This window comes from Corylus avellana, chromosome ca3 (assembly GCF_901000735.1).
Source record: "Corylus avellana chromosome ca3, CavTom2PMs-1.0".
Lineage (NCBI taxonomy): Eukaryota > Viridiplantae > Streptophyta > Magnoliopsida > Fagales > Betulaceae > Corylus > Corylus avellana.
The window spans coordinates 17135485-17152105 of NC_081543.1; the positions used below are offsets into that span (position 1 = coordinate 17135485).

Genomic DNA, 16621 nt, shown 5'->3' on the forward strand with positions numbered 1-16621 from the left:
ACATTATCATAGATATCAATGCCAACAGAGTCACTCTAATCGGGTAACGATTGAGTCCAGGCCTCCGGCATAGTTGAAGTGGAGGCAAAGGAAAGGGTGGGAGGATGAAGGTGATTGTTAATTGAAGAGGGTGAGTCCATCCGGTGAGCCATGGGAAGTTTAGGTAAAGTTTGTGGAGACAAGCTTTGGGGTTGGGAGAAAGCAAAAATGGATAAGAGGAGCAAACTAAGAGAGCAAGTGAAAAAATGACTTCCACTTATGGAGGATCCAAATTGCAATGCTTTTGAATGTACTTACATCCCTAATTACAATTGAAATTCTAAGGTTAAATATTAGTTGAAAGTAGAGTTGTGAGATATTTTCAATTTCTAACTCTCAAGAACTTGGAAAAGCTGATGGATAAAAACTTCATATGCATACAAAATACAAAAAATTAAGGCAATGGAACTTTTCCAAGAGATTCATGTTGGTAAGAAAAATTGTTAATCAATGCTTCAAAAAGTAGGTGGTTCTCATCAAGGATGCTTGGATGTGCTTCCCAAAACTCGGGCTTGATTATATCACAATGTTCTACAATAACTTTTCTGTGAGAAGTTTCTACCGATGCTGTGTTCTCATGTGTCATAGTAATGTCCTCCTGCATACAAAACCATAATCTGAGCTTGAGAGGATAAATTATCAAGGAAACATTACTAAGAACTAGGATGTTATGAACCACAAACCACTAAGATTGAAGGAAGCCAACCAAATTATTGTCCCAACTTTCTCACCTTTCCTATCTTCTGCTCGATAGACAGTTGACAATCTAATCTCTCAACAAAAGTTATCATAATGACATAACTCACTGCCTAGCTCATCTAATACACGTATCACATAAAATTAGACACGAAGAGCATGTTTGAGATTACATTAAGAAACTTAAAAAATACTTTTTTTGTGCCAAACAAAAATGGGTCATTCTGGTAAAAGCTAAAAAGCACTTTTTTGCTATAAAAAATAAAATAAATAAAAATAAAAATAAAAAAAGCCCAAAACTGTTTTGGAAGAAGGTTAAAAATAAAGTTTTTTCTAAAAAATGTCTTTTAGGCTTTTTCTACATACAAAAGCTCTATTTCACAAACAGACCTCGGGCTTAGTATGAAGCAAATAGACCTACAAACTCGGTCCTAGAGTGGCATCAGCTTTAGGACATCTAAGCATTGACCAGAGGAGCTCAAAGACCAGGCTGAAATTCACTTCTATCCACATTTTATCATGTTTGCCAAGTTGTCACCCACACATTTTGAAGGACTGGCACAAGTTCAAGAGAATCTAGGAGGAGTTCAATTGACAGTATATAAGGACTTACGCTGATAAGGAGATGAAGATTACCTTCTCCCAGAAAGCTAAGGAACCTTGCCGGAACATGGTTTCTAATTCATTGTAGTCAATGTTGAATTCCTTGATAAGTAGTTCATTCTTCTCTTGTGCTTGAGTACCCTAGACATTAAAATTTGAACAGAAGATTAACAGCCGTAATCGGCAAATATCATTAGCAGCTAACATTCATAAGGATGCCTTCTCTCACTATAACATAAATTTCAAAATGATGCAAACCAAACTTACTTCGTTATTTTTTTTTTTAATAATTTATCAAGATATCATTAAAAGTGTAAGGCACCTCCATGTACACGCGAAGTATACAAAAAAACCTAAATTAAAGTTACGTTATAACTGTCACAAACCAGACAAGGTAACATAACATTGGCATATTTAAAAAGACATGGAATTTTTGAGTGCAGAGCACTGACTTTGAAGCCCATGTGACTGCTGGTTTTGGAAGTATTATAATAACTCTTTTCAATAAGTAATGTATTTTTCATAATAAATATTAGATACATATTCCTAGGGAACAATCCAAGAAACATGTATGGAAGCAAGTGCAAAAATGCTTCTCCATTCTTGGGCTAATAATGGTATTAGTAAAATTTACTAATAATGAAGCTTAAACCGCAAGGCTTTCCTAGAACAAGATTAATATCACTATACCTGCGCTAGTATCACTTTCTTGCTTTAGTGATCAAGTCTTTCATGTTTAATTGATATAGTATTCTCAAAACTCTTATTTGCTCCACCACCTTCATTTCTCAGAAGGGGAGGAGAGATCTACAAATAAACTTTGACGCTCTACTTTGTAGTGTATTTACTTTAGGTTATGAAGCTATTGAGGATATATACATGTTTTTCTTAGAATTAGAGTTTAGAATAACAATTATCTAGAGTATCAGCTTTTTAACTGCTTGTAGAAAGAACTTTAAAATCTGCAAGCTTAAGGAGGTATCTAGCTCCAAGCACTAAAACAAAAATTTTCAATGAGGAATTAACTTAACAGTAAAACAAAAGATTAACTACTCTCATCAGGAGAGTGGTACTTAGTGATTGGTGGCCAGAGACCTATATTTTCCAACAATATAACTCTTAAAAAGGGTTTGAAATGAAGACCATATTCTAAATATAAACTCTCTGTGGAACTCCTTGATCCAAGGTAAACCTGAGTTACTTTAGGCTTAAGCTTTAAGGCTAACAATTCCATATGCCTTGACTAATTTACTAGCTTGCAGTATGCATTCCATCTTAAAAAGGCAACAACATGATTTCCTTATGGGGTTAAAGAAATTCCATTAGAACAAGAAAACACATCATAATGAAAATTAAATCAGCAGAGCAAATTTGACGTACAGAACAAGCATGCATAGAAAGGAAGTAAATCTAAGAAAAGTATAGGAATAAGCCTTTGAGAAAGGTGAGCAGGTCATAGGTACCTTCAGACAATTTTGGGCTTCCCTTTTGCTTTTTCCTTTCTTGATAACAAGCATCCAAAAACAAGTATTATACTGATTATTGATGTGGCCTGCAATGTGTTACAACCATGTTCTAAGAAAGAAAAAATTTATGCACTGTATGCAAAAGTCATTAATTTGACTTTGCAGGTTTAAAAAAATCCAAGAGTTCAATGTTTTCAAGTAATTACTATTGTTATTATTATTTGTAAAAATTAATTTAATACTCACAATCAACTTGTCTCCATGCCAGATAGTCTTGAAGAATCTTAGATGAGGGATAGCATACAGCACGCCCATCAAAAGAAGGAGGGTACTTCAATTCCTTCCGAGGGAAGAATTCTTTCCATTTCATTACGTACATGGAAGAGAAGAATGATACGATGACAGACACTATTTCACTGCAAAAGTGATTTCAATACTAAAAAATTTCAAGAGAAACAATTGCAACAAGTTTCTTCCAAATTAAAAATAAATAAATAGTATGGACCCCCTATCCGGGCAAAAGAATCTGGACAGAACACAACATAACAGAGACAAAAAAGATTCTCAACAAACCATTTCATCTTAAAGCTTTAACTAGTACTCCACTCCTTCGGTCATATAAAATGATAAGAGTCTATTCTTACAAAAACATTTCTCGCGAAATAGAATTTCACACAAGGAAAGTCAGAACAACTAACATTTAGAGTGCCTAAAAGAGTGCCCTCACCTGAAGGTGCCTTTGCGGGACAGGAAAATCAGTGAGCATTACTCATGATGACATAATCTCAGTCACTACCCGCATTTTGATAATGTTAATAAATGTATAATGACAATGAATAATGACGATCATACAAAGAAGTTTGAATTCACCACATGGGAAATTCCAATCAAGGATATATTTAATCAGTTGACCTTTATCTTCTGCTTGCTGGGCAGTCTTTTAGACTGCTCAGAGAAAGTTTTTACGTTGTAATAGATTTTTCATTAAGAAAACCTGATCAGGTATACATCAAACTGTGGGAAAACGTGTTTAATGACTTGTATTCTATACTTGTATAGTTAGCTATTTTAGGAAATTTTGTAACAGCCTGTATTCCTAGAATTAGGCTGATTTGGTTAGTGTCCTATTATATCCCATAAATTATGGGATTTGAAATAACTTACTTAGTTTTCCTTTTCTGCTGCTAGGGTTGATGTATATAGCTAATGTTTTGTGTATTATTCAAATCAATGAAGAATCAGTTTCTGTCTTTCTCAGTTTCTGTCACAAACATTAGATGTCCCCTGCATGGGACCCTTAAAATTGCAGATCCGAACTTCCCCTCATAGACATCATGGGTTACAAAAGAGGCAAGGAGAGAATTGTCCCTCGTGGTCCTCCATTCCAACATGATATTACCTCATCAATACTATTTAAAAACAACATTCAAGGAACCAAAAAAAAAATTGTGGGAGAAAAACCTTGCTTGGCGTTGATAGAATTGAGAATCCTTCTTCAAAACGAAGCTGGATGACATCATCGACGTGATTAGAAAACAGGTAGAACTATAACGTCCAAAAGCTTAAAGATGTGAAAAAAATGCCACACCTGTACTCATCACTGACCCCATAGGCGAATATTATATCTTGAATCTCTTCTAACACAGCCACTGCACATGAATTCATAAGGTTCAGAGCTTGTTTGTCGTTTGGCTTCTCAAATTCATGAACTTCAGAAAATCTACCAAAAGACAAACTGGATCTTAGCAGGATAATCAAACAACAAAATTCCATGCATCACAGATTGGGAAACAACTGGGTCTGAGGGAGTCTTCTTTAATTTCTTCTCCTAAGCTATTACTATTTTGATTCTCAGAAATTGTTTCTCACAAAGTAAGATGTTGAATGAACCATATCTTCACATTGTTTTATTGTAAGAGCTGTATTATACTTTGGACAATAGATGAGAATATAAGGGATGAACACTTTCACTTCTGCCATAAATTGTGAAAGCCTGGAGTAGTAAGTGCATGCTTGTGTCAGTGACTAATGATCTTCATGTCCTTACGAAAAGAATTAAGCTTATTAATGGTCAAGCGTACAATTGTGAAGTGGAGTCTATCATACAATGCTCCAACTTCAATTGATTAGCAACAAAGGGGAAAAAATTGTCCAACTCAGTACCAACAATGAGCTATGTTGTCATGCATGTAATAAATTTACCTGTGAAAATGGCAGCCATCAATTCTAACTACAATCCACGTAGATGGCATCAATTTCTTCTCAAATTGGAAGAACCTAACATACTCTGGGTTGACTTTGTCCACATCCTCAGTAAAACCACCCACCTCCTTCAGAAGACTTGGAAGCTCGTTCCAAAAGCTTCTCCCAGCTATATTCTCTGATTGGACAATTCTTGCCTTTCTCCTGAGTCTTTTAACAGGAGTGCCATTCTCATTGTACTTTACATTTTCTTCCACCTAAACAATGTAGGCTAGTAATATTTGGCCACGGAAAAAAAATACCATAGTAATAATGCTCAAACTCTGGCTCATCGAGTCTTTATTTCCATCAAAGCATTGTTATTCATGGCAATTAAGACAAAAACATAATTTTCAATCTGACTCACTTATTGTACATTAATAATGCTATAATGTAATACAATGGTTCACACGTGTTTCTTTCAACGCTTCTGTTCAAAAATATTATGAGTTCAACGATCTTCACAGCTTATAAAAAAAAGAACTGAAAACAAAAAATAGATTCAAATGCTATGTTTGTTAACGTCTTTTGCGGAGTGTTTTGTATTTTTTGTTTGAAAAAATGTTTTGACGTGACATAAAGGTGAGAATTTTTTTTAGAAATGTATTCAGGTGGGGTCCATATTTGAGAAAATGTTTTCTACTGAGGAAACCTAGTTATTTTGAGAAATCCAAACAGATGTAGAGCCTTACTTGTAAAAAAATTAAAAAGAAAAAAGTAGAGTAGTCGTGTGGCCACCTTCAAGGGAGAGAGGGGTGGCGCGCAACCACCCCGACTAGGATAGGGTTGGCCACGCGACCACCACAACTAGATCGAGGTGGCCGTGTGGCAACCCTGACAAGCATAGGGGTGGTTGCAGCCACCATTCCTTCACTTAGGGTGGCTAGACAGCCACCTTTTTCTTTTCTATTTTGAATAACAAGTTAGCTCTTACCTGTTCAAAAGTTTTTTTTTTGATAAGTAAAGATATATAGATTAAGAGCGCAAAGGAGCGCAACCCTAGTACACCGGGAGTATACAAGAGAGCGACTAAGAGGAAGAGAAAGAAGAAGATAACATAAAAAGAGAATCTGGGAAGCTGATCACTATAGGCGCTAGTCAACCAGCAGTCTAAGAGAAAAGGGTGTACAAGAAAAAATGAATAAGGTCCTCTATATTCCTAGAAGAGTCCTCAAAACATCTAGCATTTCTCTCGTTCCAAATGCACCACATAAGGCATAGAGGAACCATCTTCCACACAACGGCGCTGCTGGTTTTACCACCCGTCCACCAAGAAGCAAACAACTCCTTAACGTTACCCGGCATAACCCAACACAAACCAAACCGAAAGAAAATGGCATTCCACATGGTGCGCGCCACCCCACAGTGAAGAAAGAGATGATCAACAGACTCTCCATCTGATTCACACATGCAACAACGATTTATCACCACAATACCCCTCTTCCGAACATTGTCCAAAGTTAGAATCTTTCCAAGTGCGGCCGTCCAAACAAAGAAGGCCACTCTCGAATGAGCCTTGGTGCACCAAATAATTTCCCAAGGGAAAGGAATGGGATCTTTTGAAGCAAGGATCCTATAAAAAGATCTTACTTTAAATTTGCCTTTACGAGAAGAGATCCACCTTATTCTATCCTCCCCTTCCCCGCCTATCGGATGCGAATACGATAGCATGTAAAAAGAGGCCAAGACCTCCACTTCCCAATCATGTACCCTGCGAGTGAAGGAAACATTCCACTGAACAAGATATAGGATCCTTGCTTTGTCAAAAGTTAAGCACCTGTTTTGTCGAAATATTTCTACAAAGAGGGAAGAATATAGATTTATAAAAAATGTTTTGTATTTTGAGGAGTGTTTTGAGTTGTTTGTTAATGTTTTTGTTTTAAGTAACTGAAACTAAAAAACAAAAACATTAGCAAACATAGCCAACATCTCCTTTAATAATTTTATATTTACATCATGGTCAATTCCAAGAAACAAAAAGTTAAATATTGAATGCTTAGATCAATAAGATACTCCTTTTTTGTTTTTAATGGTAGGTTACATGCACACCCAATAGAACCCACAAATTTCACCCTCCAAACCATTGTTATGGAGGAAGGAGATACCATTTGAGCTAGATCTCATTTAGTAGAATACAAAGATTACCTCAGCTTTGAAAATGCAGGATCCTTGACGATACATTGCAGGAAGGTTTTTATAATTGATACGGAACTTCTGAAAAAGCAGCTCATTTTTCTGTTGTTTTTGGGTGCCCTGAGAGTTTAGAGATACAACATAACTATGAACAAACATGGGGATTCAAAAAAAAAAAAATTTGTATGCTGGTTCAGGAAACCAAAACAATTATTTGAATATGAAACTGGACAAAAATTAAAACCCAAATAAATGAACTAAAATTTGCTTAAATCTGCCACCAAGTAGTTAAACTATAAACAAGTAAATGGTGACACAAAAATCAGTAGAAACAGTGGAAGTAACATTTAAAAGAACATAATGTACAATTTGGTATAGGAAAAATGTAAAATAGGAAACAATTGAAGTGTGTAACTTTCCTTTATAACAATGCATATGTGGGGGTAGTTAAGAAAATACCTACCACTTACTTTTACTTGCAATAAGTATATGCATTTTTTTTTTTTTTTGGGGATAAGTACAATAAGTATATGCATGTAAAATACATATACATAAATATGCATAGAAAGACTTAAAATTAGCACCTTTAAAAACTCTTGTGCATCCCTTTCAGTCTCTCCTTCTTTAACCAACATCCAGAGACAAGTGTCATGCAGGTTATTAACATGACCTGAAAAAGGAAGATTAAAAAAAAAAAGATAAATAACTCAATAAGATAAATGTGAATAGTAAGATATAACCACATAGTTGATGAATTTCCTCTTTAAGTCTCAAGTTCGTTCTTGTGTTCAAAAATATCATTTCAGGAAAACTCTAATGATAGATCACATAAAAATGAATCTATACAAGAAATTTGGTATAGAACTACTTAAAATCGTTTAGATGATGTTTAACATCAGTTGTTGACAACTTACAATCATTTTGTCTCCATGCAAGATATGTTTGAAGAACTTCTTTTGAAGCACAGCATATTACCCGTGACTGAAATGATGGGGGATATTTCAACTCCTTCTCAGAGAAAATTTCTTTCCATTTCATGACATATACAGAAGAGAAGAAAGATACAATGAGGGATAGCAGTTTGCTGCATGATCAATTTAAGGCAGCAAGTTAGCAATTTTGTTTTTTGTTTTTTTTTTTTTTAAATAACAAATCAAGTAAAATCTCATGATTGAAACTTGCAAATCAAATGACTGTTACAAAACAAAAACTACGATAGGGATCCAGAACAATCATTTCTCCATGCTATACGCAGGGTGTGCCTAGTTGCCTATGCTATTTCATTTTAGCACAGTGCAGAAAATGCTAATATTTCTCATGCCTGTTTTAATTGCTATGGTCCTTGATGCTATAGTTTTGATCAATAATAGTACACTACTTTCTTAGGGTCTCTTGTGTGTGCAACGAAAGTAAAATTAAAAAGTGAAAGGCATTTCCAGTACTCACATGACATCAATAATCCCCAACAGACAACCACTTACATGCATCAAAGACCACAGAATATCAGAGTTAAGTTCAGATTAAAAACCTGGCACGCCTTTGGTAGAACTTTGATGTCTTCTTGAAAACAAAACTGCAACTCATACCACCAAGAAACCATGAAGCTTCACCTAGGGAACTTAATAATGCACAAGTAATGCATTTAGAGCTAACACTATTAACTAGCGAAATGAACTACCTGTACTCATCACTGAACCCATATGAGAAGACTATGTCTGGATACTCCTCTAAAATGGCAGTTGCACACAAGTTCATCAAATTCAAAGCTCTCCCATCAACTGGCTTCTCAAACTCATGAACTTCAGAAAACCTACCACATTATCAAAAATTATATAAACAAAATAAAGCCGGAATACATCTAGGTTCCATGCTGCATTGATTCATGCAATCGAATAATCAGAATCCTGAATTTATTGCAAAGATAACACAAAACTGTATGTGGGCAGTCAATGAGCCAATGCCTAGTGTCACCTTAGGCATGTTACTAAATGTTGTTTCAAATTTCTAACTTGGTTTGCTTTACTGTTTTGTAGGGATTCCTCGTTGTAATAGAAGTCTAAGATCTTGCTTTGCTTATCTAATAGCCAAGAAGTCAAGGTATAGTTGAATGCACATGTTAAAATTCACCCGCATATACATAAAAAGCAAAATGATTGCATAATTAGCACCAAACATAAACTGGGTACCCAAGCAATCGTATATTGAAATCAACTAAAGTATCTACTTGTCTATAGTGAAACCCATCCACATACTAGAATAGCACAATGCTCATCGGTAACAAACTGGACATATAACCATTGCAGCATGCACATATCCATTTGTTCAAATGCGTGAAGACTAAGGAAGCAGTTTTACCTCCGAAAATTGCGACCGTCGATTCGAACAACGATCAAGTTGGGCAGCATGACCTCGTCTTCTACTTCGAATGACTTAACGTACTCGTACTTGCTGTTTGCCATTCCTACTCAACGTAAGGAAAAATAATAATAATAATTTCTTTTGGCTTCTGGTCACAGAAAAATAATCAAACACTTAGCACGCATGAGTAACGATAAATCCTGTGAAAAACTTCTAGGGTTTGGAAAGATATGTTCTATGGTTAACATAGAGATGAGATCACATCATACGAGTTCAAAAAGCCATATATCACACTTCTATCCTCCCTTTTCAAGCTACATATTCTACTAAGTACAAAGGAAAAATATAAATTATCCTATAAAAATTCTTATGAACAATACAATCTACCTTAAGTTAAGACTATTGAGCAGCAGCCTATGTAACTTGCAGGGAAGATTATAAAACTAGATTGGTAAAAACAATTCTCAACATTTACTTAACCAATATGCATAGAAGATGGTCACTCACTGACTTATGACATAGAACATGATGAAAAAGCAAAGAAAAACACAAAAACATAAGGAACAAAACAAAATGGCATAATAAATGTAAAATAGATTTGATTAGCTAAGAGCCTAAGACCCAAAACAGGTAGCAGAAAAATATATTTGATTAGGTAAGAGCCTAAGACAATACTTAAAAATACCCCTCTAGCAAGTGCAGAAATATCATATGAAGGTTCTTTCTTATTCAAGGACTCAAGGGCTTGACCTACATACACAAAAACAAAAAACAATTGTTAGATATTTTTCCTCCCTTGCATTCATTTACTCAAAAGTAGTTTGACCTTGATAAACAATTCAATCAACAAGAGACAGAATCTGTTGTTAATGAACAATTCAATCACCAAGAGACTGAACTTATGTCTCTCAGCTGAGGTGGCACTCAGGGAGGAGACTGAGAAGAAATCGTTGGAGCTCAGACCTCACGTGGTACAATCGGTGAACTCGTCGGTGCTGGCCGAGAAGTTTTTACCTGTGGGTGGAAGGGCTGGATCAGCGGAAAGGGGTATCTTTACAGAGTTTGCCGGCACCTCTGCTCGGGACGGAGTTGGGATTATGGTCGGAGAGAACCCAAGCAACAGAGTCTCCACCTCGCCGGCGAAGGGTCAGTCTACCGGAAAGGGAAAGATTTTGTTGACTTATAGGAGAAGGCTTTTTGGGCAGAAAACATGGGATGATGTGTCGGTAGGCACGATTGCGGCTTCTGGGCAGGGGAAAGGGCTTCTGGGGTCGAGGCCGGAATCAATCCAGAGGGTGCCGGAGACGCAAGTTTCGCCGGAAATTGCCCAGAGCTCGCCGATATGTTTGGTGGAGACCGGAATCTGTCCAGAGGATGCCGGAGAAGCTGGGAAAAGTGTGGCGATGTATGGGCAGGGGAAAGGGCTTCTGGGGTCGAGGCCGGAATCAACCCAGAGGGTGCCGGAGACGCAAGTTTCGCCGGAAAATTCCCAGAGCTCGCCGATATTTTTGGTGGAGACCGGAATCTATCCAGAGAGTGCCGGAGAAGCTGGGGGAAGTGTTGCGACGTATGGGCAGGGGACAGGGAGACTGGGGTCGAAGCCGGCTTCAGTCCAGAGGATGCCGGCAATGCAATTCCAGCGGGAAAACACTCAGAACATGCCGAAGTGTATTGTGGAGACAAGAGTTGGGGGGGCAAGTACGGGTGTGGGTACTGATCAGTTCCTGGTGGAGATACCCTCTAGTCGGAATAAAGGGAAAGTAGAGGGGAGCTGTTCCCAGGAATTCTGTAGGGGGGAGGCAAGCAGTACGAGTCCGCAGTTATTTGAAGGAAAAAAAGGAGTGGAGTGTATGCCGGCAATGGAGCCTTTCGGGACTAGCTCTAGCTTGGAAGAGGAAAGGATCCCAGAGTCTGTTGGGTTGGAGGAGTTAGGGCCAGGATTGATGTCTTCCAATTGGGTAGTTAATAATTGCCTCAAATTCTGCCCTAAAATTGGTATTTCAGATGAAGGGAAGACAGGGGAGTTGGAGCTGTTGTTCAACTCTATTGAAGCTTCTAGGATTCAGGGTGATGCTGATTTGGGAGGCATCTTTGCCTATGTTCCAGCCCCAACAGGATTAAAGGAGCTCAAGGATTGTGAGAGGGGCACGTTGGTGGATCATGAAGCTTAACATAGTAGCATGGAATGTGAGAGGGTTGAATGCCCTCAAAAAAAGGTTGCGTATTAGGGGTTTATTGAAAGAGTGGAAAGTTGATGTAGTTTGTTTGATTGAGACGAAGATGGAGGATATTTCCCGAGAGGTGGTTCATAGTCTTTGGGGAGGCCAACATGTAGGATGGAAGTTTAAAGGGTCGATTGGTTTGTCGGGGGGGATGTTATTGATGTGGGATAGGAGGGTGGTGGAGTGTAAGGAGGAGTGTGTGGGGCATTTTTCCTTGGCTTGCTCTTTTCAAAATGTGGAGGATAATTGGGAGTGGGCGTTTGGGGGGGTTTATGGTCCGAATGAGGATGGGGAGAGAAGGGCTCTTTGGGAAGAGTTGGCTGGTTTGATGAATGTGTGGGAGGTTCCTTGGTGCCTTGGAGGGGATTTTAATATCGTTCGGTTCCCTAGTGAGCGCTCCAGTGTTTCTTACTATTCCACTGGCATGATGGATTTCTCGGATTTCATCTCAGAGAACAATTTGGTGGACATGCCCTTGACGGGGGGTCAATTTACGTGGTCTAATAATCAAGAAAATGAGAGCTGGTCTAGAATTGACCGCTTCTTGATTTCCTCGGATTGGGAAGATCACTACCCTGCAGTGTCACAAAGAAGACTTCAGCGCTTGATATTCGATCACTTCCCTTTATTATTGGATTGTGGGGCCCCCTGTGGAGGTAATAAGAGCTTTAAATTTCAAAATATGTGGCTTAAAGCTGAAGGCTTTGTTGATAAGGTTAGTTCTTGGTGGGGATCTTATTCTTTTGAGGGTTTACCTAGTTTTGTGCTTGCTAAGAAACTGAAATCTCTCAAATTGGATTTGAAAAAGTGGAATGAGGAGGTGTTTGGGGACATTGGGAGAAAGAAAAAGGAGTTGTTGGGAGGTATTCAGGAGTTGGATGATTTGGCAGAGGCAAGAGGGTTAGCACATGAGGAAAAGGTCCGAAAGGCGGATATGGTGAAAGAATTGGAGAACACTTTGCTTTGTGAAGAAATCTATTGGCGTCAAAAATCGAGAACTTTGTGGCTCAAGGAGGGGGACCGCAACACTCGTTTCTTTCACAAGATGGCTAACTCTCACCGCAGGTTCAATCGTGTGGAAGAGTTGCGTATTAATGGTGTTCTTTCCGATGATCCAGCTGAGGTAAAAGCTCACATTGTGAGTTATTATCAAAGCTTATACTCGGAACAGAGCACGTGGCGTCCTAAATTGGACAACCAGTCTTTTTTGTCCATAGATGAGGAGGATAATAGGTGGTTGGAAAGAGACTTTGAGGAAAAGGAAGTTTGGGAGGTGGTTAAAGGCATGGATGGCGATAAGGCTCCGGGTCCGGATGGTTTCTCCATGGCTTTTTTTCAAGCCTGCTGGGGTGTTGTCAAACATGATGTCATGGCGGTTTTTGCCGAGTTCCATCATAGACGGCAGTTGGTGAGGAGTTTGAATGCAACTTTTATTTCCTTGATCCCAAAAAAGGCAGATGCGGTGGAGATGAAGGACTTTCGGCCTATTAGTTTGGTGGGAGGGGTGTACAAAATTGTTTCTAAGGTTCTTGCAATCAGGATGAGAACTGTATTGGGGAAGATCATATCATACTCTCAAAATGCTTTTATTGGGGGACGCCAAATCCTAGATTCTGTCCTTATTGCAAATGAAAGTGTGGATAGTCGCATGAAGTCAGGGGTGCCCGGTGTTCTTTGCAAATTAGACTTGGAGAAGGCCTATGATCATGTGAATTGGGACTTTGTGTTGTATTTGCTGCATAGGTGTGGGTTTGGTGAGAGGTGGAGGGCGTGGATGGAGTGGTGTATTACATCGGTAAAATTTTCCATTCTTGTGAATGGTTCTCCGGAAGGCTTCTTTAATAGCTCAAGGGGAATTCGGCAAGGGGATCCCCTTTCTCCGTTACTTTTTGTGCTGGTTATGGAGGCCTTGAGCAAGATGGTGAATGTGTCGGTTGACCAAGGCTTTTTGACGGGTTTCTCGGTGGGAAATAGGGGGTTATCGGAGGTAGTGGTCTCTCACTCTTTATTTGCTGACGACACCTTGATTTTCTGTGAAGATTCTATCGAGCAAATCCGGTATGTGCGTCTCATTCTTTTATGTTTTGAAGCTGTGTCGGGCTTGAGAGTGAATCTTGGTAAATCTAAAATTGTGGCTATTGGTGAAGTGGAGAACATAGGGGTTTTAGCTAATATTCTTGGGTGTAGTGTTGCCGATTTGCCGATGAAGTATTTGGGTCTCCCTCTTGGGGCGGGGCATAAGGATAAGGTTATGTGGAATGATGTGATCGAAAAAATGGAGCGTCAGATGGCAGGTTGGAAGAGAATGTATCTCTCTAAAGGAGGCCGTTTAACTCTCATTAAGAGTACGCTCTCTAATCTTCCGACTTACTTTTTGTCTATGTTTCCGATTCCTATAAGTGTAGCTAAAAGACTTGAGAAAGTACAAAGAGACTTCCTATGGGGAGGGATGGGTGACGAGCATAAGCTACATCTTGTAAATTGGAATCAAGTCTGTCGTCCCCTTCGGTATGGTGGGCTTGGCATTTGGAAGTTGCATCAATTTAATCAAGCTCTTCTGGGTAAATGGCTTTGGAGATATGCTAATGAGAGTGAGGCTCTATGGTATAAGGTTATCAAAGCTAAATATGAAGATCAGGAGGGTGGTTGGTGCACTAAGGAGGTTTCGGGTTCCCATGGTGTGGGCTTATGGAAGCACATTCGGCAAGGTTGGAATTTTTTTGCCAAAGGTATTCGTTATGAGGTGGGGGTGGGTTCGAAAGTTCGTTTTTGGCATGATATTTGGCGTGGGGACTCCTCTTTCATGCTTTCCCGTCTTTGTACAACATAGCCAGACACAAAGAAGCTTGGGTGAAGGATAACTTTATTTGGAGGAATGGGGTTGTCGAATGGAATGTCATTTTTGTGAGGTCAGTTCAGGATTGGGAGATGGATTTGATCTCCTCTTTCTTTGATCGGTTGTACTCGTACAAGATATCCTTAGGTTCTATGGATTGTATTCGATGGTCTTCGTCTAAGAAAGGCAATTTCGAAGTTAAGTCTCTCTTCAAGGCCTTGTCTAAATGTGATCATGAAGTGTTTCCTTGGAAGAGCATCTGGCGTACTAAGGTGCCATTGCGAGTGGCTTTCTTCGGGTGGACCGCGGCCTTAGGCAAAATCTTGACTCACGACACCCTGCGGAAGAGGAACATAGTGGTAGTGGAATGGTGTTGTATGTGCAAGAAGAATGGAGAGTCGGTTGATCATCTTCTTCTCCATTGCGAGATCACAAGCGTTCTTTGGCATACTATTTTTGATCGGTTTGGGCTGCTCTGGGTCATGCCTTGTAAGGTGAGGGGCTTGTTCGATTGTTGGTGGTCGGGAGGAAGTTCTCGAAGCGCGGTAGTGTGGAAGATGATCCCTTTGTGTCTTATGTGGTGTATTTGGAATGAAAGGAATGCTAGATGCTTTGAGAACACCACTAGGACTATAGAGGAATTGACTCTTTTTTTCTTCTTTACTTTGTATTCCTGGACGGCCGCTTGGCTAGATCCTATAGGAATTAGCTTCTCTGATTTTCTTCTTCATTTTTCTCCCTCTTAGGCGCTCTCTTGTATACTTCCCGTGTATGTGGGTTGCGCCCCTCTGCGCTCTTTTATATCATATTTACTTATCAAAAAAAAAAGAGAGACATGACTATATAAAGATGCATAAGCAGAAAATCAAGCATGAAATTCTAGCATTACTCTTTGTACTACTGAATCTGTTATGCACGTAAAAGCCCACCATTAAATATCATATAATTTCATTAGACTATTAAAGTAAAGGAAGGAAATAGAGGCAGACTATGATTTATAAATTAGTTGATACAGCAAGAGTCAAGGCAATACCTAATCACACCAATAGAAAGTCCACATTATCATTTTTTTTTCTTTTCAAAACAGAGAATAAAAAGAAAAGCTTTTTAATAAAACCCTTCTAGGTTAAGTTCCGCTAAACTCAATACAGACAGGCGCAGCAGATCAGGCAGAAGGCTATCAACAATTAAATCACCAAGAGACATGAATATATCAAGATGCATAAGCAGAAAATCAAGCATGAATCTATTAAATATCATATAATTCCATTAGACTATTAAGGTAAAGGAAGGAAATAGAGGCAAACTATGAGACATTAGGCCAATACAACAGAACCTGTCAAGGAAACAAATCGAGTTAGAACAGGAAGTAGCCGTGCGCCTGTTCCGAGTGCTCCAGTAACCTGTCAAGGAAAAAAATGGAGTTAGAATAGGAACAAACACACTAACCCAGTAGACAGTAATCAAAACCCATTAAGCAGCCGATTTAGTAATGGGTTGGGCATTCCGAACAGCATCAAACGATTCAAAGTTTTCAAACACACTAACCCAGTAGACAGTAATCAGAACCCAGTAAGCAGTAGTAAAAACAAAGTAGACCGATAGAGACTGATATAGAGTAGTAAAAATCAAAACCCTTTAAGCAGCCGGCAGCGAGAGAGGAAGAGATGAATATATATATATATATATATATATATATATATATATATATATGAGAGAGGAAGGGATGAATATATCTAGAACTGCAGAACGACGTAGTTTTGTCTTCAATTAATTTTTAAAAAAAAAACAAATGCTTTAATTGTAAAACCACGTCGTCATATGGCTCAGTTTTAAAAAAATTTCAACAAATCTTAAACTTTTTTTTTTTTTTTGACATGTCTCCATAAGAGGACGAGGGAGGATTTGAACTAGTGACCTTCGTTTCATAAGGCGTGGTCTTTAGCCGATTGAGCTATCTCTTAGGGACAACAAATCTTAAACTTAAAGCTATAAGCTATAACATAACCCGTGCTATACGCGGGATT

General features: G+C 38.6%; 1 protein-coding gene across 7 annotated transcripts; it reads right to left on the minus strand.

The window, feature by feature from the left end:
- Positions 1–238: 238 nt before the first annotated feature.
- LOC132173585 (tRNA(His) guanylyltransferase 1-like) lies at positions 239–16246 on the minus strand. Of its 7 annotated transcripts, none has more exons than XM_059585109.1 (16): positions 16143–16223; positions 15931–15997; positions 10212–10286; positions 9534–9639; positions 8857–8988; positions 8707–8751; positions 8093–8262; positions 7763–7848; positions 7191–7298; positions 5007–5263; positions 4393–4524; positions 4266–4310; positions 3051–3220; positions 2802–2890; positions 1372–1479; positions 239–637 (listed from the first exon to the last, which is right to left on the minus strand). In XM_059585109.1, exons 4-16 carry the CDS (start codon positions 9635–9637, stop codon positions 434–436), a joined length of 1650 nt encoding a protein of 549 aa, XP_059441092.1. In that variant the 5' UTR covers positions 9638–9639; positions 10212–10286; positions 15931–15997; positions 16143–16223; the 3' UTR covers positions 239–433. The 7 variants fall into 7 exon arrangements, with proteins under 7 accessions (XP_059441092.1, XP_059441094.1, XP_059441087.1 ...); XM_059585111.1 differs by lacking the exon at positions 16143–16223 and adding an exon at positions 16044–16054; XM_059585104.1 differs by lacking the exon at positions 16143–16223 and adding an exon at positions 16230–16246 and having other exon boundaries at positions 9534–10286.
- Between the last annotated feature and the right edge of the window lie 375 nt (positions 16247–16621).

Bases quoted from the DNA above. Each gene is read 5' to 3' on its own strand.
- LOC132173585 (XM_059585104.1), bottom strand. From the start codon at position 9,637: ATGGCAAACAGCAAGTACGAGTACGTTAAGTCATTCGAAGTAGAAGAC. The intron at 5,264-7,190 runs GTAATCTTTGTA...TACATTGTTTAG, and splicing joins CCTGCATTTTCAAAGCTGAG to GTGGAAGAAAATGTAAAGTA. The intron at 4,311-4,392 runs GTGTGGCATTTT...GATGTCATCCAG, and splicing joins GGGGTCAGTGATGAGTACAG to CTTCGTTTTGAAGAAGGATT.